The sequence below is a fragment of the Vespa mandarinia genome, chromosome 14 (genome assembly GCF_050613455.1).
Source record: "Vespa mandarinia isolate Hongniang chromosome 14, ASM5061345v1, whole genome shotgun sequence".
In the NCBI taxonomy this organism is placed as follows: Eukaryota; Metazoa; Arthropoda; class Insecta; order Hymenoptera; family Vespidae; genus Vespa; species Vespa mandarinia.
The window spans coordinates 561670-580681 of record NC_140823.1 but is presented as its reverse complement, the minus strand read 5'-3'; the positions used below and the strand labels follow the sequence as shown (position 1 = coordinate 580681).

The 19012-nt window shown below is 26.7% G+C and overlaps 4 protein-coding genes across 8 annotated transcripts; 1 reads left to right on the top strand and 3 right to left on the bottom strand.

The window, feature by feature from the left end:
• Window positions 1-4640: 4640 nt before the first annotated feature.
• SmD3 (small ribonucleoprotein particle protein SmD3) lies at window positions 4641-5850 on the bottom strand. Its single transcript, XM_035862199.2, has 2 exons — window positions 5394-5850; window positions 4641-4914 (listed from the first exon to the last, which is right to left on the bottom strand). Exons 1-2 carry the CDS (start codon window positions 5707-5709, stop codon window positions 4802-4804), a joined length of 429 nt encoding a protein of 142 aa, XP_035718092.1. The 5' UTR covers window positions 5710-5850; the 3' UTR covers window positions 4641-4801.
• A 201-nt stretch (window positions 5851-6051) lies between these two features.
• ClC-c (chloride channel protein 3) lies at window positions 6052-11917 on the top strand. 3 transcript variants are annotated; one of them, XM_035862197.2, is made up of 11 exons: window positions 6052-6391; window positions 7111-7223; window positions 7346-7526; window positions 7700-8043; window positions 8292-8453; window positions 8571-8858; window positions 9715-9897; window positions 9969-10183; window positions 10251-10811; window positions 10890-11267; window positions 11351-11917. In XM_035862197.2, the coding sequence occupies exons 2-11, from the start codon at window positions 7125-7127 to the stop codon at window positions 11439-11441; spliced, it is 2502 nt and encodes an 833-aa protein (XP_035718090.1). In that variant the 5' UTR covers window positions 6052-6391; window positions 7111-7124; the 3' UTR covers window positions 11442-11917. The 3 variants fall into 3 exon arrangements, with proteins under 3 accessions (XP_035718090.1, XP_035718088.1, XP_035718091.1); XM_035862195.2 differs by having other exon boundaries at window positions 6053-6391; window positions 7694-8043; window positions 11351-11916; XM_035862198.2 differs by lacking the exon at window positions 7111-7223 and having other exon boundaries at window positions 6053-6391; window positions 7694-8043; window positions 11351-11916.
• Window positions 11918-12764: 847 nt separating this feature from the next.
• On the bottom strand, window positions 12765-16397 carry LOC118450764 (triokinase/FMN cyclase). 3 transcript variants are annotated; one of them, XM_085661280.1, is made up of 10 exons: window positions 16328-16397; window positions 15599-15668; window positions 15417-15527; window positions 15252-15340; window positions 14926-15142; window positions 14548-14793; window positions 14085-14474; window positions 13729-13982; window positions 13449-13576; window positions 12765-13361 (listed from the first exon to the last, which is right to left on the bottom strand). In XM_085661280.1, the coding sequence occupies exons 3-10, from the start codon at window positions 15508-15510 to the stop codon at window positions 13241-13243; spliced, it is 1539 nt and encodes a 512-aa protein (XP_085517406.1). In that variant the 5' UTR covers window positions 15511-15527; window positions 15599-15668; window positions 16328-16397; the 3' UTR covers window positions 12765-13240. The 3 variants fall into 3 exon arrangements, with proteins under 3 accessions (XP_085517406.1, XP_035742527.2, XP_035742529.2); XM_035886634.2 differs by lacking the exon at window positions 16328-16397 and adding an exon at window positions 15748-16006; XM_035886636.2 differs by lacking the exons at window positions 15599-15668; window positions 16328-16397 and adding an exon at window positions 15725-15862.
• On the bottom strand, window positions 16334-18961 carry mus81 (mus81 structure-specific endonuclease subunit). Its single transcript, XM_035886632.2, has 8 exons — window positions 18442-18961; window positions 18263-18365; window positions 18041-18173; window positions 17569-17958; window positions 17280-17493; window positions 16990-17202; window positions 16794-16907; window positions 16334-16724 (listed from the first exon to the last, which is right to left on the bottom strand). Exons 1-8 carry the CDS (start codon window positions 18814-18816, stop codon window positions 16482-16484), a joined length of 1785 nt encoding a protein of 594 aa, XP_035742525.2. The 5' UTR covers window positions 18817-18961; the 3' UTR covers window positions 16334-16481.
• Window positions 18962-19012: the final 51 nt, after the last annotated feature.

Below are 19012 nucleotides of genomic sequence, written 5' to 3'. Positions count from 1 at the left end.
ACTTTAAGAGAACTTAATTATATAGAAATAAGAAATATACTCCTTTTGAAAGATAAAAGTATGAATTTAATTTAATTAAAAAAAAAAAGAGAAAAGCGAAAAATGTAAGAGACAACTTTAATAATAAAAATATATAATTTCAAATAATTCTACTTGCATACGCAAAAGTGGAATCTTAATACATTTTCGTTTGTTTGTTTCGGCTTCATACACACTTTTATTCAGTACTGTTTCAGTGGTTCTCACAAATGTTATATTTTATACATTTCGTAGCTATAATTTTAATATGGAACTTGATTATATAAAAATAAAATTATGAATTTAATTGAATTATAGAAAAGAAGAAAGTGAAAAATTTACTTTTCTCGATTTTGCTAATAAAAATGCATAAAATATGAAATAATCTTATTCGTGTACGCAGGGCAATATGGGATCGAAAATGAAATCTACCCATCGTCATAAAAGCATTTTAAGTGACATGATAAAATTAAAATATAACTAAGAGCCATTCTGAAAAGGCTCTTATGAATCTTCGAAAATAATTTAGTATCCTAAGTTGCCTTCTTAATTTGTGGGGGCCTTTTCGGCATATAATCTCTTTTTTGCTTCTTGCAGGTCATCCATTACGTGCAAGCAAGAAAAGAATCTCCGATTAAAAAACTCCATCATTCAACAAATGTAATAACAAAATTTAGCATATTAAAATAGTTAATAAAAAATTAGAACTATTCTTAATTCTAAAATTTGAAAGAAAATCAACAATCCTAACGAAACCTTAATACGATCCTAAAAAGAAAAAGCCTAAATCATTTGTATAAAATATGATTACTAGCTTTTAATTGAGAGATATCTGAAAAGCATAAGGGAGAAACTGGAATTAATATATTAATCGCTGAAAATCCTGAATTAAAAATTGATCAACTTATTCTAGAGTCTCCTTGCTTTTTAGTAATGACTACTCATCTTTTCTTTTTTAAAAGTAATAATTCTACTGAACTTTGTTCTTTCAAAAGCAATGACATTATTGAAATCTTTATTTTATCAATTCAAATTGATTAAATATTTAATTAATTTTTACTTAAAAATATAATGAAAAATCCTTGGATGCTCATTCTTAGAAACGATTATTCTATTACAAGAAAATATCTACCACAAATATCTTCTTGTTTATTGTTTATTAAAACTCGTAAATATCTATGAATATTGATATTAAAATACAAATAAATATAAATGCGTATGAAACAAGAAGATTCTGTTCTGATTTAATAAATCAAAAAATAAAAAACCATTGTCGTGTAAATCTCCGAAGAAAAGTTTCTCGTGGTCACTCAAGTAATATAAGAAGAGCATAATGTTTAAAGAAAAATTAATTAATTAGAACCAATCACCCATGCCGATCCAGATCTTTCATCTTAGACATGATTGAGTGATCTGAGGGACTTAAAAATTTACTTACCACTTAAGAAGTTCTATGATGGTTCCAGATAAGTCAACATCGCTATAAATTGAATTCATCTTCAATGATACGCTGACTTTAATACGCAGTAGTTATTTATTAACAAAAGATCACTGAATTTAATTTGCGAAACTCTACTGTCTTGTATAAATACAATCCGATTGTTAAAAATATTTTTCTCGAACAAACAATATTAAATCGCGAAAAATTAACGAACAAATAATGTTTTTAACTCGTAATTTTTGGTTTTTATTTTAGCGATACTACTTTCGATTTCACCATTACTTCGCACATATTACTTTCGCAATGATGTTCTAAAATAGAAAAATGAAGTAAAGTATAGGTAAGTTTGTTATGACGACAAAAATTTTCATTTACGATGCATAATACTGCTTCTCTTTTGCAATTCTTGTGTTTTTATTTTGGTAATACAATATTAGATTCCCTTATTCTTTCGCGCATGATTACAATGATGTTCTGAAATAGAAAAATAAAAATAGAATTATTAATAACATAATTATAAAAGGAAATTGTTGAAAATATTGAGAAAATATTTGATACAAAAATATATTTATTTAAAATTTTTGTTGATGCTTGCACAATTGGCATTTTATTTAGTTATATTCCTTGTACACCATATATTGTTTAAATATTTAAAAAATTATCGAAAGTACAAGTTATTTAAGTTTAAGACATATAAAAAAAGAGAATTTCGATGTTTATTTGTTGAAATACAAAAGTATACTAACTCAATAACTAATAAAATTAATTGAGCGTTCGTTTTTGTTAATATTAATTGCAGGCAACAATCCCGGATTCGAAATTTAAGTGTATTGAAATATTCATTTAAAATTATTTTATATTTAACGCATTTTACGAACTGTATAATTTTTAAACGAATATACTATTGTTTAAATATTAATTTATTGTACTCCATGTATATTATAAATTGTTCAAATAATTATAAATTTATCGAAAATATAAATTTTGTAAGCCGAGTTCGAGATTTACATGTGTTGAAATATTAAATTGAAATTTTATATTTAACGTCTGTTACGGGCTATGTAATGTTTAAGCGAATGTATTATTCTCTAAATATTAGTTTATTATACTTTGTGTACATTATAGATTATTTAAATAATTAAAATTGTCTATAATATAAATTATTTAATCTTAGCCATATGGAAAAAAAGAATTTCGATGTTTACTCGTTGAAATGCAAAAGAAAATTGTTTCGATAACTATCAAAGTCATTAAAAAGTTCATTCTAATTGATATTACTTGAAGGCAATGACTCAGAGTTCAAAATTTAAACACATAGAAAATTTTGATTACATTTATTTTCTATTCAACGTATATTACGAAATATGGTAATGTTTAAACAAATGTACAGACTTGATTATTATAAACTATTGTTATATAATTGTTAATTATTACTAAAGTTCATTATAGTACTATAAACATTTTAAATGAATATTAAATAACCGAAAAAATCGTTTATAATGGCAGACTAATAGTTTTTCGTTTGTCAAAGTCGCTCAAACTCTTTTTCTTCGTTATTATTTAATGAAAACGAAAGTATTAAAATTCGTAACAATCGTAATTTAAGATTAAAATTATTTTATTTTGACATTGTATTAACGCGTATGTGATGTTTAAATAAAAAAAGTGTATTTTTTAAAACAATTATGTAATTTTGATTCATATAAATTATTATTATTTAATTATTAATATTAATGAAGTATACTAAAGTGCTATTTTTAATAAATGTTAAATAAATATTAAGTAGTCGAAAAAATTATTTATTCTAATCTTTATTAAAATATCGGTTATTAACTTTATAATGTTTAAACAATTGTACAATTGTTAAGTTAAATATTAATTATACTCTGCTTCTGTATATACATTTTATACTGTTTAAATACATATAAATTATATATAATATTTAATTAATATTAATTATATATTATATGTATCTTACATGTTAAAATATATATAATAATTAAAAAGATTATATAAGCTTATTTGCGTGATAATTGAATCCTCATTTTTTCTTTATATCAACTAAATAAGAAAATTTCATACAAATTTTCAGTTTCGCAAAATCAATAAGAACTAAAATAAGAGAATCAATAAGAACTAAAATAAAATCGATATAAGAAAAAAAATGAAAAAGAAAAATGTGTATTACAAACCGATTATATATAAGGCAAAAAGACAATAAAAACGGACGAAAATCAAAAAACCGTTTTGTTTTGTCATCGTATTTCATCAGTATTAGATATATTTATTAGTGAATGGTTACATGCCTAAATTATTGAAGAAATGATTTGTTGAAAATTCGTCCAAAAAACCATCACGCATAATGACATTAGATTGCACCTAAAAGAGAGTATAGAAATCATTGTGAAATACTAATTGACTAAATTGGTTATATTGTATCTTGTTTAAATATATTCTTTCATCTTTTGTTATTATAAATCATCATCATATATAATGTAGTATGTACATGATTTATATAATATTTAATTACATATGTATTTTGTCTTCTACTTATTCTTTTTATCATTATATTTTAATGTTATATATTATTATTACAGTAGTAGAATAGTATAGTAATAATATTTATATACGCCTACAGGGAAAATTACAGAGAAAAATAGCATAGGGAATTTTACCTTGATCGTCTACTTCACGTAAATAAATACATTCAAGCGTTTATATGAAACTTAGTGAGGTTACGAGCTTCTTCCCTTATGCCGCAAAGTTCAAGGGGCAGGATTATATGAAATTTTTTTTTCACAAAAAATATTCTGGAATATTCTGGAAAATATTCTGGAACAGTAAGTCCAATCATAATTCTTGACAGATTTTGATGAACAAAATTTTATTTTAAAGATGAAAATTTAAGCAAGGACATGGTTTTTAAAAATTTTTGGAAAAGTTTGATTTTTATACATAAATTATTCTTGGAAAAACATTTTTAATTTTATTTATTTTCAAAGAAAATAAATAAAAAACATCCGCGTTTAAATTTTCATCTTTAAAATGATACTTTATTTTTTAAAATCGATCAAGAATTACATCTGAATTTATTAATAGCATACGTTGTTATAAAAGTAGGAGTAATAAACAGCATTAATGCATATGTCTTATTATTAATAACATAAATAGGAAAATCAAATTATGTTGTTCCATACTTTATTGTTAGATACAATAATACAAATGATTTTTTGCATAAAAGTTCATCTAAATTTTGAAAGATATTTCAAATAGTACAAAATGATTTAATATATTTATAAGTCTGTTATTTTCTTAATGTATATGATTGAATTATTACTATGATTATCCACGACCTCTTCCAGGTTGTGATCCTCCTGGTTGATTTTGTTGATTCAACCAAGGTGCAGAACCTGTGCCTCTCCCTCTTTGGTTTTGTCCACGACCTCTTCCACGAGCTAAATACAAATAATTAAATAAATAATAAGTATATAGAAATATATATCATTTTCATCAATGTTATAAACATATATACAACATGCAAATATCAATAAACAGTACAAAAATATATATTATAATCAAACATTTATTATTTTATGAAACAAAGTTTAATCTTTATATATATTTATAACTTCTTTTAAAATTATTATGTACTAGTATTAACGTTGTTATTTTATTTACTTTCTACGAAATATTAACATTTTAGATTTTAAATATGCGTCATACAATATTATAATAATATGAATATCGTACATGTAAAAACTGATATATAAATTAATATTGTGAAATTATATTTAATGAACTTACTAATGATTAAGTTATAATAATGAACTTACATTACCGGAAACATTATTAATATTACAGTAATTCTAGCAATAAATCATTTAATATATAAATTTATAAATATTTCTATTACTTTTAGAATTGATAAACTTACCTTGAGCACGTAAAATAGCGGATTTTCCTCTGCCCGCGGTACCTGAACCTTTACCACCTGGCCTTTTAAACATAGGTGCATTTTTCAACATGTCCGGTAATATTAAAAACCTTATTTTGGATCCACGAATATATACATTTTCTAATTGAGCAACTTGTTTATCTCTATATGTTACTGTTATATTTTGCATTTGACAATTCATATTATCTTCGGCTTCTATTAATTTACCACGATATACCTCACCGGTGTTCGTTTCACATGTTATTATATGTCCTTCTGCTTCGTGAAGTACTTTAATAGGTACTCCGATCGACATGATGCTCGTTTCTGTTTACAAATGTATTTTATGTTCTTACGAAAGTACTGAACAAAATACAAATATAAGATCTACCAATACCGTAAGTTTCTCTCAAAAAGATTTGTTTTACTTGGTTATATTAATTTATATATACCATAGATCGTACTTCTTAAGATAAAAACCCTAATACATTTGCAGTTCAGTTAAAAATATACTTGATTGCGATGATAACGCCCTCTTCTGTAGAGCGTCATTTGCCATTGGACAAGTGACAACAACCTAACCAATAGCAATGCAAATTAAATGCAGCACTTCTTAAAAAAGATTCCGTCATTTCTTGCTCGATCTTTGTCGCGAGATATTATATCTATATAATTAAATTTTACAGTCGTTAACCCTTTGAAGTTTGTAAAGTTTCCAATACATTTGTTACTAAATTCCTTTTTATATGGGTGTTGGTTCTCTTTATTATCGACGAATTCTACATATTTTTTCGTTCTTTTTATATTTATAATTACAAAATTTTATATCATAATTGTCTTTCTGTGCCGCATGTTCATGATTAACGGCAATATGGTTTACCCCATACCCTATACTTCCCTAGTATAATACAATAGAACTGTCAAAGAAATGTAATGTTGCATGGTATAAAATTGCAATTTAAACATTTGTTAGAGCACCGATCTCTTTTAAGAAAATGGTAAGTTAATGATATGACATTTGTTTAGTATATTAACCGTAACATTATAAAGCTAATGTAATCTTGATTGCATAAACAATCTGGAAGCAACGCAAATTTCTACTTGCAATGTTTGCTTTTGCATTATTTTACGTTTTAGTTTCTACATGCATATGACGAAATGCGTTATTGTTATCGTTGTTGAAGATATGCTGTGTCAAACATTCGTGTCATTTATGATCAGATTATAAATACCTACCAACTAATCTACATACATTAAACTTTTATTGATATTTTATGATAATTTTTTTCTTTTTTGGAGTGCAATATTTATTAAGAATTTTTCACCAATCAAATTTCTTTCTACATATCTATATATTACTTTCAATTAAAATAGTTAATTTTTTTACTATAGAAGAAAAGAAATTGCATTCTCAATTAGTAAATTTTCTTCTCTGTGTCCTAACCTAATTATCTTTATTAAAGGATTATCCTACAGTATTATGTAAATAACTTATTTTTTGTATTAAATCATATTAAAAACAGTCAAGTGTTTCATTTGCATTTTCTATTCATGAGTCTTTGATAAATATTCATGAGTCTTCATATGGATAAATAATTTTGTTCAGAAAGTATTTGATGTCATATTTATGATATTATAAAATTTTTTAAATTTATTTCTTTCATTAGATTTTCATATAAAATTTTCTCATAATAACTTTCATCGTAAAAAATAATAGATTATCACAATGCCATGGAGAAATTTCCACTGAAGGGCACTTCATCTTTAAATTCTCCTGTCTCTCACATAAATGCAAGTTCTATCACGACATATCGTTCGGTTGATGCAAAGGTATATTAAATTTTTATTTGTGTTTGCCTTATTTTATTAATATTATTTATATATTATTTTATAGAACATGTTATAAGTATAATGTCATAAAGTTTATATACTTAATAATTCTATATTTCTAGGTCATAAACAATAGTAATAGTAACATAGATGAGGCACGGTTGCAAGGTGGAGGTTTAGGTCGTGAAACGAATTTAAGCAGTGACGAAGACATGTTGGATGTTAATCATCACTCTGCATCCCATGATTTAGATAATAATGTTTTATCAGAACATTGTATTCGTGTTGATGATGTATCTTCACGTAAGTTATTTATAAATTAGTGGATAATAAATGCATTAATACTTATATTTTAATATGCTTAAGAGTTTAAAAATATTTCACTTTAAATAGATTTTAAATATAGATTTTTATGGTAATATGTAAAATGTTGCAAAATTTTTATATCACATGTTGATCAATTTTATTAGTTTCAGTTGATTCCGATGATATACCTGGGATTGGACAATATGAGGACTTCCATACTATTGATTGGCAAAGAGATATTGCGCGAGATCGAATGCGACATCGATATATTATTAAAAAGAAACATGATTCTATTTGGGGTTTAATCAAAGGGGCTCATGATGCTTGGTCTGGATGGCTCTGCGTTTTATTTGTTGGTCTTTTTACGGGAGTTGCTGCTGGTGTGATAGATATTGGAGCATCTTGGATGACAGATCTTAAATTTGGAATATGTCCCCAAGCTTTTTGGTTAAATAAAGAACAGTGCTGTTGGAGTTACAACGAAACAACTTTTGATGGTGGGAATTGCTCTCAGGTTAAGATTTTCAGACGTATATATATGTATATATATGTACATTTACAGTTTATTAATTTTATTGAATGTATTAGATTTATATAATACTAGTGAATATAGATATTACTTTTTCTTTGCAGGATCTACTTACATTTGTAAATGTAATTGTATAAATAATTGATTCAATTGTGCCATACTCTTATTATACTCTCGATTTATCTCAATTAAGTATTTCCGTCTCTCTTACTCTTACTTTATTACCCTTGCAGTGGTGGACATGGCCGGAAGTTTTCAACCAATCAAAGGATGGTGCAGGGCCGTACACAATATCATATATGTTTTATATAGCATGGGCTCTTTTATTTGCATCACTTTCTGCATCTTTGGTACGAATGTTTGCACCGTATGCTTGTGGCTCTGGTATACCTGAGGTGTGTATAAGGATTAACATTTTTTTATTGTAATTTATCTATTATTTATAAAATAATTATATGTAATAATTATACTTGTTTATGTATTGAATTTTTATTAAAGTATTTCTGTTTTAGATTAAAACGATATTAAGCGGTTTTATTATTAGAGGATACTTAGGAAAGTGGACATTAATTATTAAATCTGTTGGTTTAATTCTTTCGGTATCGGCGGGCTTAAGTTTGGGTAAAGAAGGTCCAATGGTACACATTGCTTGCTGTATAGGCAACATATTTTCATATCTATTCCCAAAGTATGGAAGGAATGAAGCAAAAAAGAGGGAAATTTTATCGGCCGCTGCTGCAGCTGGTGTATCAGTTGCTTTTGGTGCACCAATTGGAGGTGTCTTATTTAGTTTGGAAGAGGTATGATTTTTATCAAGATATGTAATATATTTATATATTTTTTTTCACATTATTTTAATGTTTAATTGAAATTGGAAGATTATTTTTTATTTAAGAATACATAAATCTAGCTATTATATATGTATGTATGGATGGGTGAATTATTAATAGAAAGAGAAAAACTATAAAATATATCCAAATTTTATATAAAAAATAGTAATACTTATATAAGATTAGAGACTTTTATGAAATTCTTTTTAATTGAAAATAGTGATACACAGCATAAAACATTATCAATTTTTGTTGAAATGTAATAAGTAACGATATGCTTCTATCCTATAATGTTTCAGAACAGTTGCATTTCAGTTGAAGAATAGCTAACAAATTCTACAGAGTCATGTATACCAACATTTAAAAAGCACAGTGGAAAACTATATAATCTTGATCACTGATGCACCTAGTTGATTTCAAAAGTATGTTTAGCGATTGATCAGTATTAATTGACAATAAAAAATGTTTTTGTACGAATAGATGATATATACAAATTTATTATTATTTTGTAATTTTCATATATTTCAATTCAACATAAATAAAATATTCTAGTAGATTATTATGAACAATAATAATTGTATATACAATAGGAAGTATTATATACTTAAATAGTATATTTATGTTACAAATTCTTAAATATAAAAAAAGAAAAGATAAAAGTATAAATTTCATAAAAATTGATTCTTAATAAAATGTCTTATCATTATGTTTATTTTTCTCATATAAGAACTCACAAAATATTTGATTAAAATTCTATTACTTATATATTTTCTCTCATATATTATATACTAACTTAATATTTACATATGCATCTGTAATTCTACAGGTCAGTTATTACTTTCCTTTGAAGACATTATGGAGATCCTTCTTCTGTGCATTAATAGCAGCTTTTGTTTTACGTTCTATAAATCCATTTGGAAATGAACACTCAGTACTATTTTATGTAGAATATAATAAACCTTGGATATTCTTTGAATTAATACCCTTTGTTATGCTTGGTATAATGGGAGTAAGTATATTCTAAAATAATTTTACATTTTAATACAATACTATTAAAGAGAAATTAATTTATTGTTTCAGGGTATAATTGGTACATTGTTTATTAAAGCAAATCTCTTTTGGTGTCGATATCGTAAAACTTCTAAGTTAGGTCAGTATCCAGTTACAGAAGTTTTGATCGTAACAGTAGTAACAGCTGTAATTGGATATCCAAATCCATACACAAGAATTAATACAAGTCAACTTATTTATTTACTCTTCAGTCAATGTGGGGTTTCTAATGCAGATATTTTATGGTAATGTATATAAGTATATCGGTAATAATATGGTATATAACTAACTATATGTTTTTATATTTTATAGTGATTATAATAGAAATTTCACAGCTGTAAAGTCTGCGATTGAAATTGCAGCAGCTGGTCCTGGAGTGTACAAAGCCATATGGCTACTTGTACTAGCACTTATTTTAAAATTAATTATGACCATATTTACATTTGGTATGAAAGTACCCTGTGGTTTATTTATACCTTCCCTTTGTTTGGGTGCTATCATGGGTCGAATAGTTGGAATAGGAATGGAACAACTTGCTTATTATTATCCTCATATTTGGATGTTTAGTGAGGAGTGTTCTACAGGAGTTGATTGCATAACACCTGGATTATACGCAATGGTAGGAGCTGCTGCTGTACTTGGTGGTGTTACCAGAATGACTGTTTCTTTGGTTGTTATCATGTTTGAATTAACTGGTGGTGTTCGATATATCGTTCCGTTAATGGCAGCTGCTATGGCTAGTAAATGGGTGGGCGATGCTCTTGGAAAACAAGGCATTTATGATGCCCATATTGGTCTTAATGGATATCCATTTTTAGATAGCAAAGACGAATTTCAGCATACAACATTAGCTGCTGATGTTATGCAACCTAAGTAAATCCAATAATAATTTGTTATTTACTATTATTACTTACTATACGTAATTTCTTGTAATTATATTTTTTATTTCAGACGTAATGAAGCTCTGCATGTTCTTACTCAAGATTCGATGACAGTTGAAGATGTAGAAACTTTACTCAAAGATACTGAACATAATGGTTTTCCAGTTATAGTTTCTAAAGAATCTCAGTATTTAGTTGGTTTTGTTTTACGACGAGATCTTAATCTTGCTATAGCTAATGCCAAACGCATGATAGAAGAAATTACTGGTCAATCTCTAGTTATCTTCTCTAATGGAAATAATATTCAAGCACATTCACCGCCTCCATTAAAACTGAAAAAGATATTAGATATGGCACCGATTACTATTACAGATCAGACTCCAATGGAGACTGTAGTTGATATGTTCAGAAAATTAGGATTACGCCAAACCCTTGTCACTCATAATGGGTAAGAACAAAATTTTAATTCTCACAAGATTTAATCATAAATAATGATACAAAAAAATTTTACTGGAATAATTTTTATTACAGACGATTATTAGGAGTAATCACGAAAAAAGATGTTTTGAGACATGTAAAACAACTTGATAATGAAGATCCTAACTCTGTTCTGTTTAATTAAATTATGGTTATTAATTATTGATAAAGAGAATGAATATAAAGCTTGACATATACTAATTTCAAGTTCGAAAGAAAAACACAATAGATCATAATAAACTAGTATTTGTGAACATGATTCAACACCACTTAAAATGTTCACGAGTTCGTGCATTCTTTATGATTTTTGAAGATCCTGTATATGCGAACTACTCGAATGTTTGAAAGTGATATAGATAAATTTTTATTCATTTTGTTGGAAAAGACTATGATTTAGTTTCAAATAATGATAAATGAGATCATGTTAATCATTGAAGGTTTATGTGGCATTATAAGCATCACAGTATACAATATAAATAATTCGATATTATCCTTTATTCCATTTGTTATAGATGTGATTGATTAAAATGTATGGAAATGTAATAAGAAATGTTGAAATAATAGTTTATTTCATTCTTTTATAAGCAACAAATATTTACATCACTAATCAATGATATGAATTTTAAATATATGTAAATATTACAAAAATTATATTATAACTACATATATATTACATTGTAGACAATGTGATAAATATAATTTAAATTACACACAATCTCTCTCTCTCTCTCTCTCTCTCTCTCTCTCTCTCTCTCTCTCTCTCTCTCTCTCTCTCTCTCTCTCTCTCTCTCTCTCTCTCTCTCTCTCTCTCTCTCTCTCTCTCTCTCTCTCTCTCTCTCTCTCTCTCTCTCTCTCTCTCTCTCTCTCTCTCTCTCTCTCTCTCTCTCTCTCTCTCTCTCTCTCTCTCTCTCTCTCTCTCTCTCTCTCTCTCTCTCTCTCTCTCTCTCTCTCTCTCTCTCTCTCTCTCTCTCTCTCTCTCTCTCTCTCTCTCTCTCTCTCTCTCTCTCTCTCTCTCTCTCTCTCTCTCTCTCTCTCTCTCTCTCTCTCTCTCTCTCTCTCTCTCTCTCTCTCTCTCTCTCTCTCTCTCTCTCTCTCTCTCTCTCTCTCTCTCTCTCTCTCTCTCTCTCTCTCTCTCTCTCTCTCTCTCTCTCTCTCTCTCTCTCTCTCTCTCTCTCTCTCTCTCTCTCTCTCTCTCTCTCTCTCTCTCTCTCTCTCTCTCTCTCTCTCTCTCTCTCTCTCTCTCTCTCTCTCTCTCTCTCTCTCTCTCTCTCTCTCTCTCTCTCTCTCTCTCTCTCTCTCTCTCTCTCTCTCTCTCTCTCTCTCTCTCTCTCTCTCTCTCTCTCTCTCTCTCTCTCTCTCTCTCTCTCTATATATATATATATATATATTTATATATATATATATATTATATATATATATATTATTTATATATATATATATATATATATATATATAAACATTACAATTTATGATCTTCCTCTATTTTTAATATCTTTTGTCTATACATTCTTTTATAAATAATTTTAATACATGTAAAAACAATATATTTTATATATAAAATATAATTTCAATTACTTTAAGCACCTAAATAACTATAATCACATCAACGGAAAGAATGACCACATTGCGCAGTTTTAGATAGAGTGAAAATTAGATGAGAGAGTTTCGAGGGCGTAACTCAGTGATGCATTATTATCGTACTCTTGGACCCTGGTGCACAATTTACTTTTTGTAAAAGTGAATTTATTTACGCGAGCTTGTTTTGTTGATTATCTGTTACTGTTTGACGACGTGGAGAGGATAAAATCAGCTGTTTCATCAGGCAGGATTTGAATCGATAAAAATGCTTGATCATTTTCTCCGTGAATGCGATATATTTTTATAGAACTATAAAAGATAATACCTTTTACAAAAGTATCATAAAATAAGTAATGTATTAATACATTATTTAAAAAAATTTTTAATTGTCTCTGCTACTGCTGTTATCCAAATAGCAGCAGCATATGCTCCTGCATCTATCTGTTGCATATAATGTTCTTGCTTTACGTAAGAGGCTCGTCCTGCTCTGTATTAAGAAATATATAATACAGATAATTATAGTAACATAATATAATTTACTCGTTAATTATTATGAAATTAGTTCTCTTTTTACCTAGCTTTTATGCCTTTTGTTGCTTCACATCCTTGCCATGTTGCAATAATTACATTTTGAATAATATCTGCTAAAGATGCTGTTACTAATTGTTTAAATGTTCTACATGCAGGATCTAATGCATCCAACTATATTATACAAGATATATAGTGAATATAAATAATATTATTTTAACTATTTCCTTATATATTATGAATTATTGATATTATTATGTATTAATATAATATTATAATTAATTTTATCTTTAATACGTGTAATAATTAATCAAACATTATTATACCATTGTTCTGTCGCCAGGTTTTGCTTTTCCATATTTTATAATACTATCTAGTGCACTACAAAATGTACGAGACCATGCAGAGGTAATATCTTCATTTTCTTTGAGGGATAATAATTCTTTTGCTCCAGTTATAAAAAATAAACAATATAATGCACCAGATGATCCTCCCATGCTTTCTTCTGCAATATCAGCTATTTGTGTTAATAATAAAGAAGGATAAGTGAAAGACAGTTTATTCAGATGTTTTTGAATGCCTGAAATAAATATATATTTTTTATAATTTGTATATACCATAAAGTTTAGTATCTTATTTTTTATGAAAAAAAACTGTGGTAGGAGAAAAATTAAAAGCATACTCATGGTAAATCTTTTAAGTGTTGTTCCACAATCTCCATCCCCACAACCACGGTCCAATTCATTAAGGTATATTTCTTTTTCAATAATGCTTTTACATGCATTTTGCAGACATAATTTTATTAAATGTCCATATTGATTATCTACCTGAATGCCAATTTTGTCTAATTTCTTTTTCTCTACTTCGTTAAACGGTGGTTGTGTTATAGCTAAAGGAATACTATAAAAACAACCTGGCCATCCTGGAGCATTTGTCGCATCATCCAGACAGCTTAGAAATACATTTTTATGACATTTAGGAAGTTTTAATAACGTAATATGTATTCCAACACTATTTAACGATGTTACTAAAATTCCGGAATAAACTCGAAGTGGTTGTATGCTCTTATTATCTATAATAATATACTTATATATACGATTCTTCATATACATATATGTACTTTTCAAAAATTTAACATAACTTACTAAGTTGTTTTATAATTTCATGTGTGACAATGCCTTGTTCTAATTGACTTAATGCTCCAAAATTATTTACTACTACTGCAACATTATCGCCACTAATCAATTTTAATTCTTCACAAATACGTTGCAACATGAGTGAAACGATTTCAGATGCACTTTTTATTTTCATTCGTTCGTAACCAGCTTCTCCGTGAATACCCATACCAGCTTCTATTTCATCTGGTGCAAGTTCGAACATATATCCTTGACCTATGTTGTGTTGCATAAATAATTTTATTAAAAAAGTATAAATATTTTTTGTTCTTTATTTACTGTATATTTGATATCATTCTTTCATGATCAAAAATAATATATAAATATATCTCATATTAATCGACAAACCAGGTATAGAACATGCTAATAATCCAATTGCATAAGTAGCCATATTTTCCACAGTATACTCTGCATATTTTAGTACTTCTGAAAGAGCTTTTCCTTTTTCAGCAAGTGCACCAGCAATTTTAATAACTAATAACATCCCAGTTAAGCCTCGTTTACCAATAGAACTTTGTTCTTCCTCAGGAATACTACAATCTTCGCCAACTATTATCTCTACAATCTATCATATATTCGATATCAATTAGTGATGATTGCGAATATTCTTTTGCATTGATTTAATGATAATAATAAATAAAATTAATTTAGAATTCTATTTTCTATAAACATACATTAATACCCGCTTGTTTTGCTTTTTCAAGCGCTATTCCAAAGTTAAGACGATCTCCAGTATAATTTGGAACTATTACTAATATACCCGCTATAACATATAAAATACAAAAAGAATTAAAAAAATAAATTCTACGACTGAAAAAATAAATAAAAAAGTTTAATACCTGTATTATTTTGTGCGACACAATTAATAGCATGTGTTATATGTTTAGAAGGTGGTGATGCAAATATAGAACCAGCTATGGCAGCTGTCAGCATACCAGTACCAACAAAACCTATATAAATCGATTCAAGAAGTAATTAAATAACTCATTGTTTACAAAACTATTTGAATATTTATAAATACCAGCAACAAACGGTTCATGACCACTACCACCACCACATATTATAGCAACTTTATTCTTCTGATCTCTAATCTGAAGTAAAATGAAAGCAAATATTGGAATATTTTATTACAATAAATTGAACATACCAGTATTATTATGTATTACATACATCAGGAGATAGAACGACTTTATGAGCTAATAATAATTCTAACTGTGGATAAGTATAACATAATCCTGACAAGGATTCTGCTACGATATCATCGATTTTATTTACTAAATGTTTTAAATCAGCCATTGGAAGCACTATCGTGTTTAGACTCGGACGTAAATAACGAAACTATGTCTTTCCACAATGAACTTCGTTGATTAAGTTCATTAGGTTATCGTGCTAGTCTTTTGATTAACGTATACAGATTCAAAATATAGATAAAACGATTTACAATACTTGTTACTTGCCTCTTCAATGACATAAATACAAAGTTCAAAACAAAAAATATTGTATATAAATGAATGTAAAAAAGTAATTGTGTATAAAATTACAAAAGAATATAACACGCGCGCGCGCGCGCACGCATACAACACTAAATATAAAGAATTAATATATACATGTATATATTAATATGTGAAGAAAAACAAGGTTATTATTCATTTACTTGTGAAATCATTGAGCAAAGATCTTGTATTATAAATAGAACCTATTTGTTGTATTTAATAATTAAATACAAAAGGAAAACTGAGTGTGATATTACGTTTTTTTATGTTCGTTGATTGTATCACATCATTATTATCATACAATATAATGATTTAACACATATATTTGATAAATATGATTTTGTATTTTTCTTAAAAATTGGATTATTTTTTCTTTCTCAATAAGAGTAATAAAATTCTTCTGCAATTTAATTATTTCAATTCTTGTTGTGTATAAAATAAATAAACAGTTTTGCTAATAGCTGGTCCAATTTGTCGTTTTTGTTGTCCATATTGTATATTTGCTATTAATGTTTGTCCACAATTAGATTTATGCAGCGCGTTAATTAATATGAGTGGTGTAGGATAACATTCGACAATTGCTAATGCTTTGTTTACTGACATGCCTTTCAACTGTAATAATTGACGAACAAACATTTGTCGTACATTAAAATTCTGTAAAAAAAGAAGGATTTAAAATATTTACATTATTTTATATTATGTATATAATAATTATATACATACTTTCAATTTAGATGCAGCTTTATTAAATTCTTCAAATTTCATTACTAAAATTGAATTACTAGAAATGTCTATTGGTAGAAGATTCTCTTTTTTACATTCTATTAAATACTTTTTCTGAAATATATTAAATATAAGTAAATAAAAAAATATTTGTATACATTACCGTAATTAACTGATTATAACATAATATACATACAGCATAAAGTTTACATAAAATACTTGTTAAAGTTGCCAAATATGACATTGAATCTTGATGACTATCTGTATACTTGACAATAAAATTATCTTGTACCAATGAATTAACAGATGCTTGTAGTAGCGTTGAAAGTGGAATTCCAGTTCGTATAATCTTATCGTGATCTTCTACTATATACAAAAGATTTTGTATTCCAGATTGTTTTAAACGAAACTATAACATTTTATTAAAAAAATTTGTTATAAAAAAAAATTATAGTATTATAATTTATTTTCATGAGTTAATTGTACCTTTTGCTCATGAAATCGTCCATCTTTAATACTTGCACTTAAATCATCTAATCGTTTCCTTTCTACTATATATGGTAAAACTAATTCTTTCTTAGTATATTTACATTTAGCAATCCAGGTAAAGTCACCAATTCTTAAATGACGTATTTCAAATAATATTCCTAATTGTTTTAATTCAATCAACGTTGCATCATGTTGAGGTTTTGTTTTTCCACTATTTTAATAATATATAAATATTATATGTTTTTTTTAGTATACATAACTTGAATTATTATTTACACTTACTTACCCACAAGTCTCTTTAGTATCTACCAATAAAACTATGTCAAAAGAATTTGGTCTTAATTTTATTTCATCTTGAGTTCCATTTAACATAATATCTACCATATTTGATGATAGTTTTATTGTATTTTGTTGATCAGATGTTTTTAAATAATTAAATAAAGGAGATTTTTGCTTATTTTCCTCATTTTCAATTATATATTTTTCATTACTGAATTTAGGAATACTTCCTGCTTTAACATTGATCTTATCCGTAACATAATCATAGTTTTGTGTTGGTAAAGAATTTTTCAGTTTTTTAAAATAAAGTTGGAGTAAGTGTTTATTATAGTTTTTCAAATTAAAAATTTGTTTTATTTTTATAGCTAAATGTATCCCTTGTTTAGTTAAATGACACCTTTACAAACAAAATATATATTATTTTTTGAAATTACCTATTAATATAAATATGTTTTCAAATAGAGATTTATTAAACATACCTAATAGGAAACTGCTTTAACCGTATTAATTTGCTAGCAATTAATATAGAAATTGATGATTTCCCATCACATATATCTGGATCCAATGCTTTTAGTGATTTATTGTATAATTGTTTAGATTCATACAATAATTCTAATTTAGAAATGCATCTTCATAAATAAATAACTTTATACTATTATTACACCGCATAGATATTATATAGATAATTGACAAAAGCTTACCAGAATAACTTGAATCTCCTTCTTTATTGTATAACGTTAATAATATGGCATAACAAGCAAAATTCCATGACGACAAAGAAGACTTTTTAGATGTTGCTTCTATCTTAAATTACAAACAAATTCTTGCAAATTACAGTAAATTTTTGTAAATGAGTCTTTATAAAAATGTTATGACTTACTTGCCTTATTATATATTTTTTAATTTCTTCTTCATACATTTCTATACGTTTCTCTCTTGATGAAAGAATGAATTCACTACGACAGCAACTATCACATTTGCAAACATTATTTGTACGCTCCATTTCTTTTTGATGCACTTTATGTTCTTTAAGTCTTTTGTCTAGCATTGTACATAATTTTAAGCCAAAATGTTTTAATATTATACAATCTTTTCCAGAATCTAATGGTAATGGATATCTTTTTAAAGTATTCAAAGCTTTTGTAAAATGATGTTGCAAATCAGATTCTTGAGATATTGCTTTTTTTTTCCATTCTTCCAGCCAGAGCTCAAACAATGGATTCGGCTTATTTATTGTAACCTTGATCCTTTTCATATTTAATAATTATTCTATATTATTTATATTATACTTTAATATGTTATATTAAATTATCTATGAAATTAATATTAAAGGTATTAATTTATTTATTCATTTTATAAATTGAATCCTATTATTCTTAAACGTGCTCTAAACGCGCCAATTGCAATTCGATTGAGTTTAAATAAGAAAATCAGGATTACCAATAGTTCAA

Bases quoted from the DNA above. Each gene is read 5' to 3' on its own strand.
- SmD3 (XM_035862199.2), bottom strand. From the start codon at position 5,709: ATGTCGATCGGAGTACCTATTAAAGTACTTCACGAAGCAGAAGGACAT. The intron at 4,915-5,393 runs GTAAGTTTATCA...ATTTGTATTTAG, and splicing joins CGCTATTTTACGTGCTCAAG to CTCGTGGAAGAGGTCGTGGA.
- mus81 (XM_035886632.2), bottom strand. From the start codon at position 18,816: ATGAAAAGGATCAAGGTTACAATAAATAAGCCGAATCCATTGTTTGAG. The intron at 18,366-18,441 runs GTAAGTCATAAC...TTGTAATTTAAG, and splicing joins AAAAATATATAATAAGGCAA to ATAGAAGCAACATCTAAAAA. The intron at 16,908-16,989 runs GTATGTATATTA...AATATATTTCAG, and splicing joins TTTTATGTAAACTTTATGCT to AAAAAGTATTTAATAGAATG.
- LOC118450764 (XM_035886634.2), bottom strand. From the start codon at position 15,873: ATGGCTGATTTAAAACATTTAGTAAATAAAATCGATGATATCGTAGCA. The intron at 15,143-15,251 runs GTATGTTTATAG...AATATATGATAG, and splicing joins CAAAACAAGCGGGTATTAAT to ATTGTAGAGATAATAGTTGG. The intron at 13,577-13,728 runs GTATAATAATGT...TGTATAATATAG, and splicing joins AACCTGGCGACAGAACAATG to TTGGATGCATTAGATCCTGC.
- ClC-c (XM_035862195.2), top strand. From the start codon at position 7,125: ATGGAGAAATTTCCACTGAAGGGCACTTCATCTTTAAATTCTCCTGTC. The intron at 7,527-7,693 runs GTAAGTTATTTA...CAATTTTATTAG, and splicing joins TGTTGATGATGTATCTTCAC to TTTCAGTTGATTCCGATGAT. The intron at 9,898-9,968 runs GTAAGTATATTC...TTATTGTTTCAG, and splicing joins TTATGCTTGGTATAATGGGA to GGTATAATTGGTACATTGTT.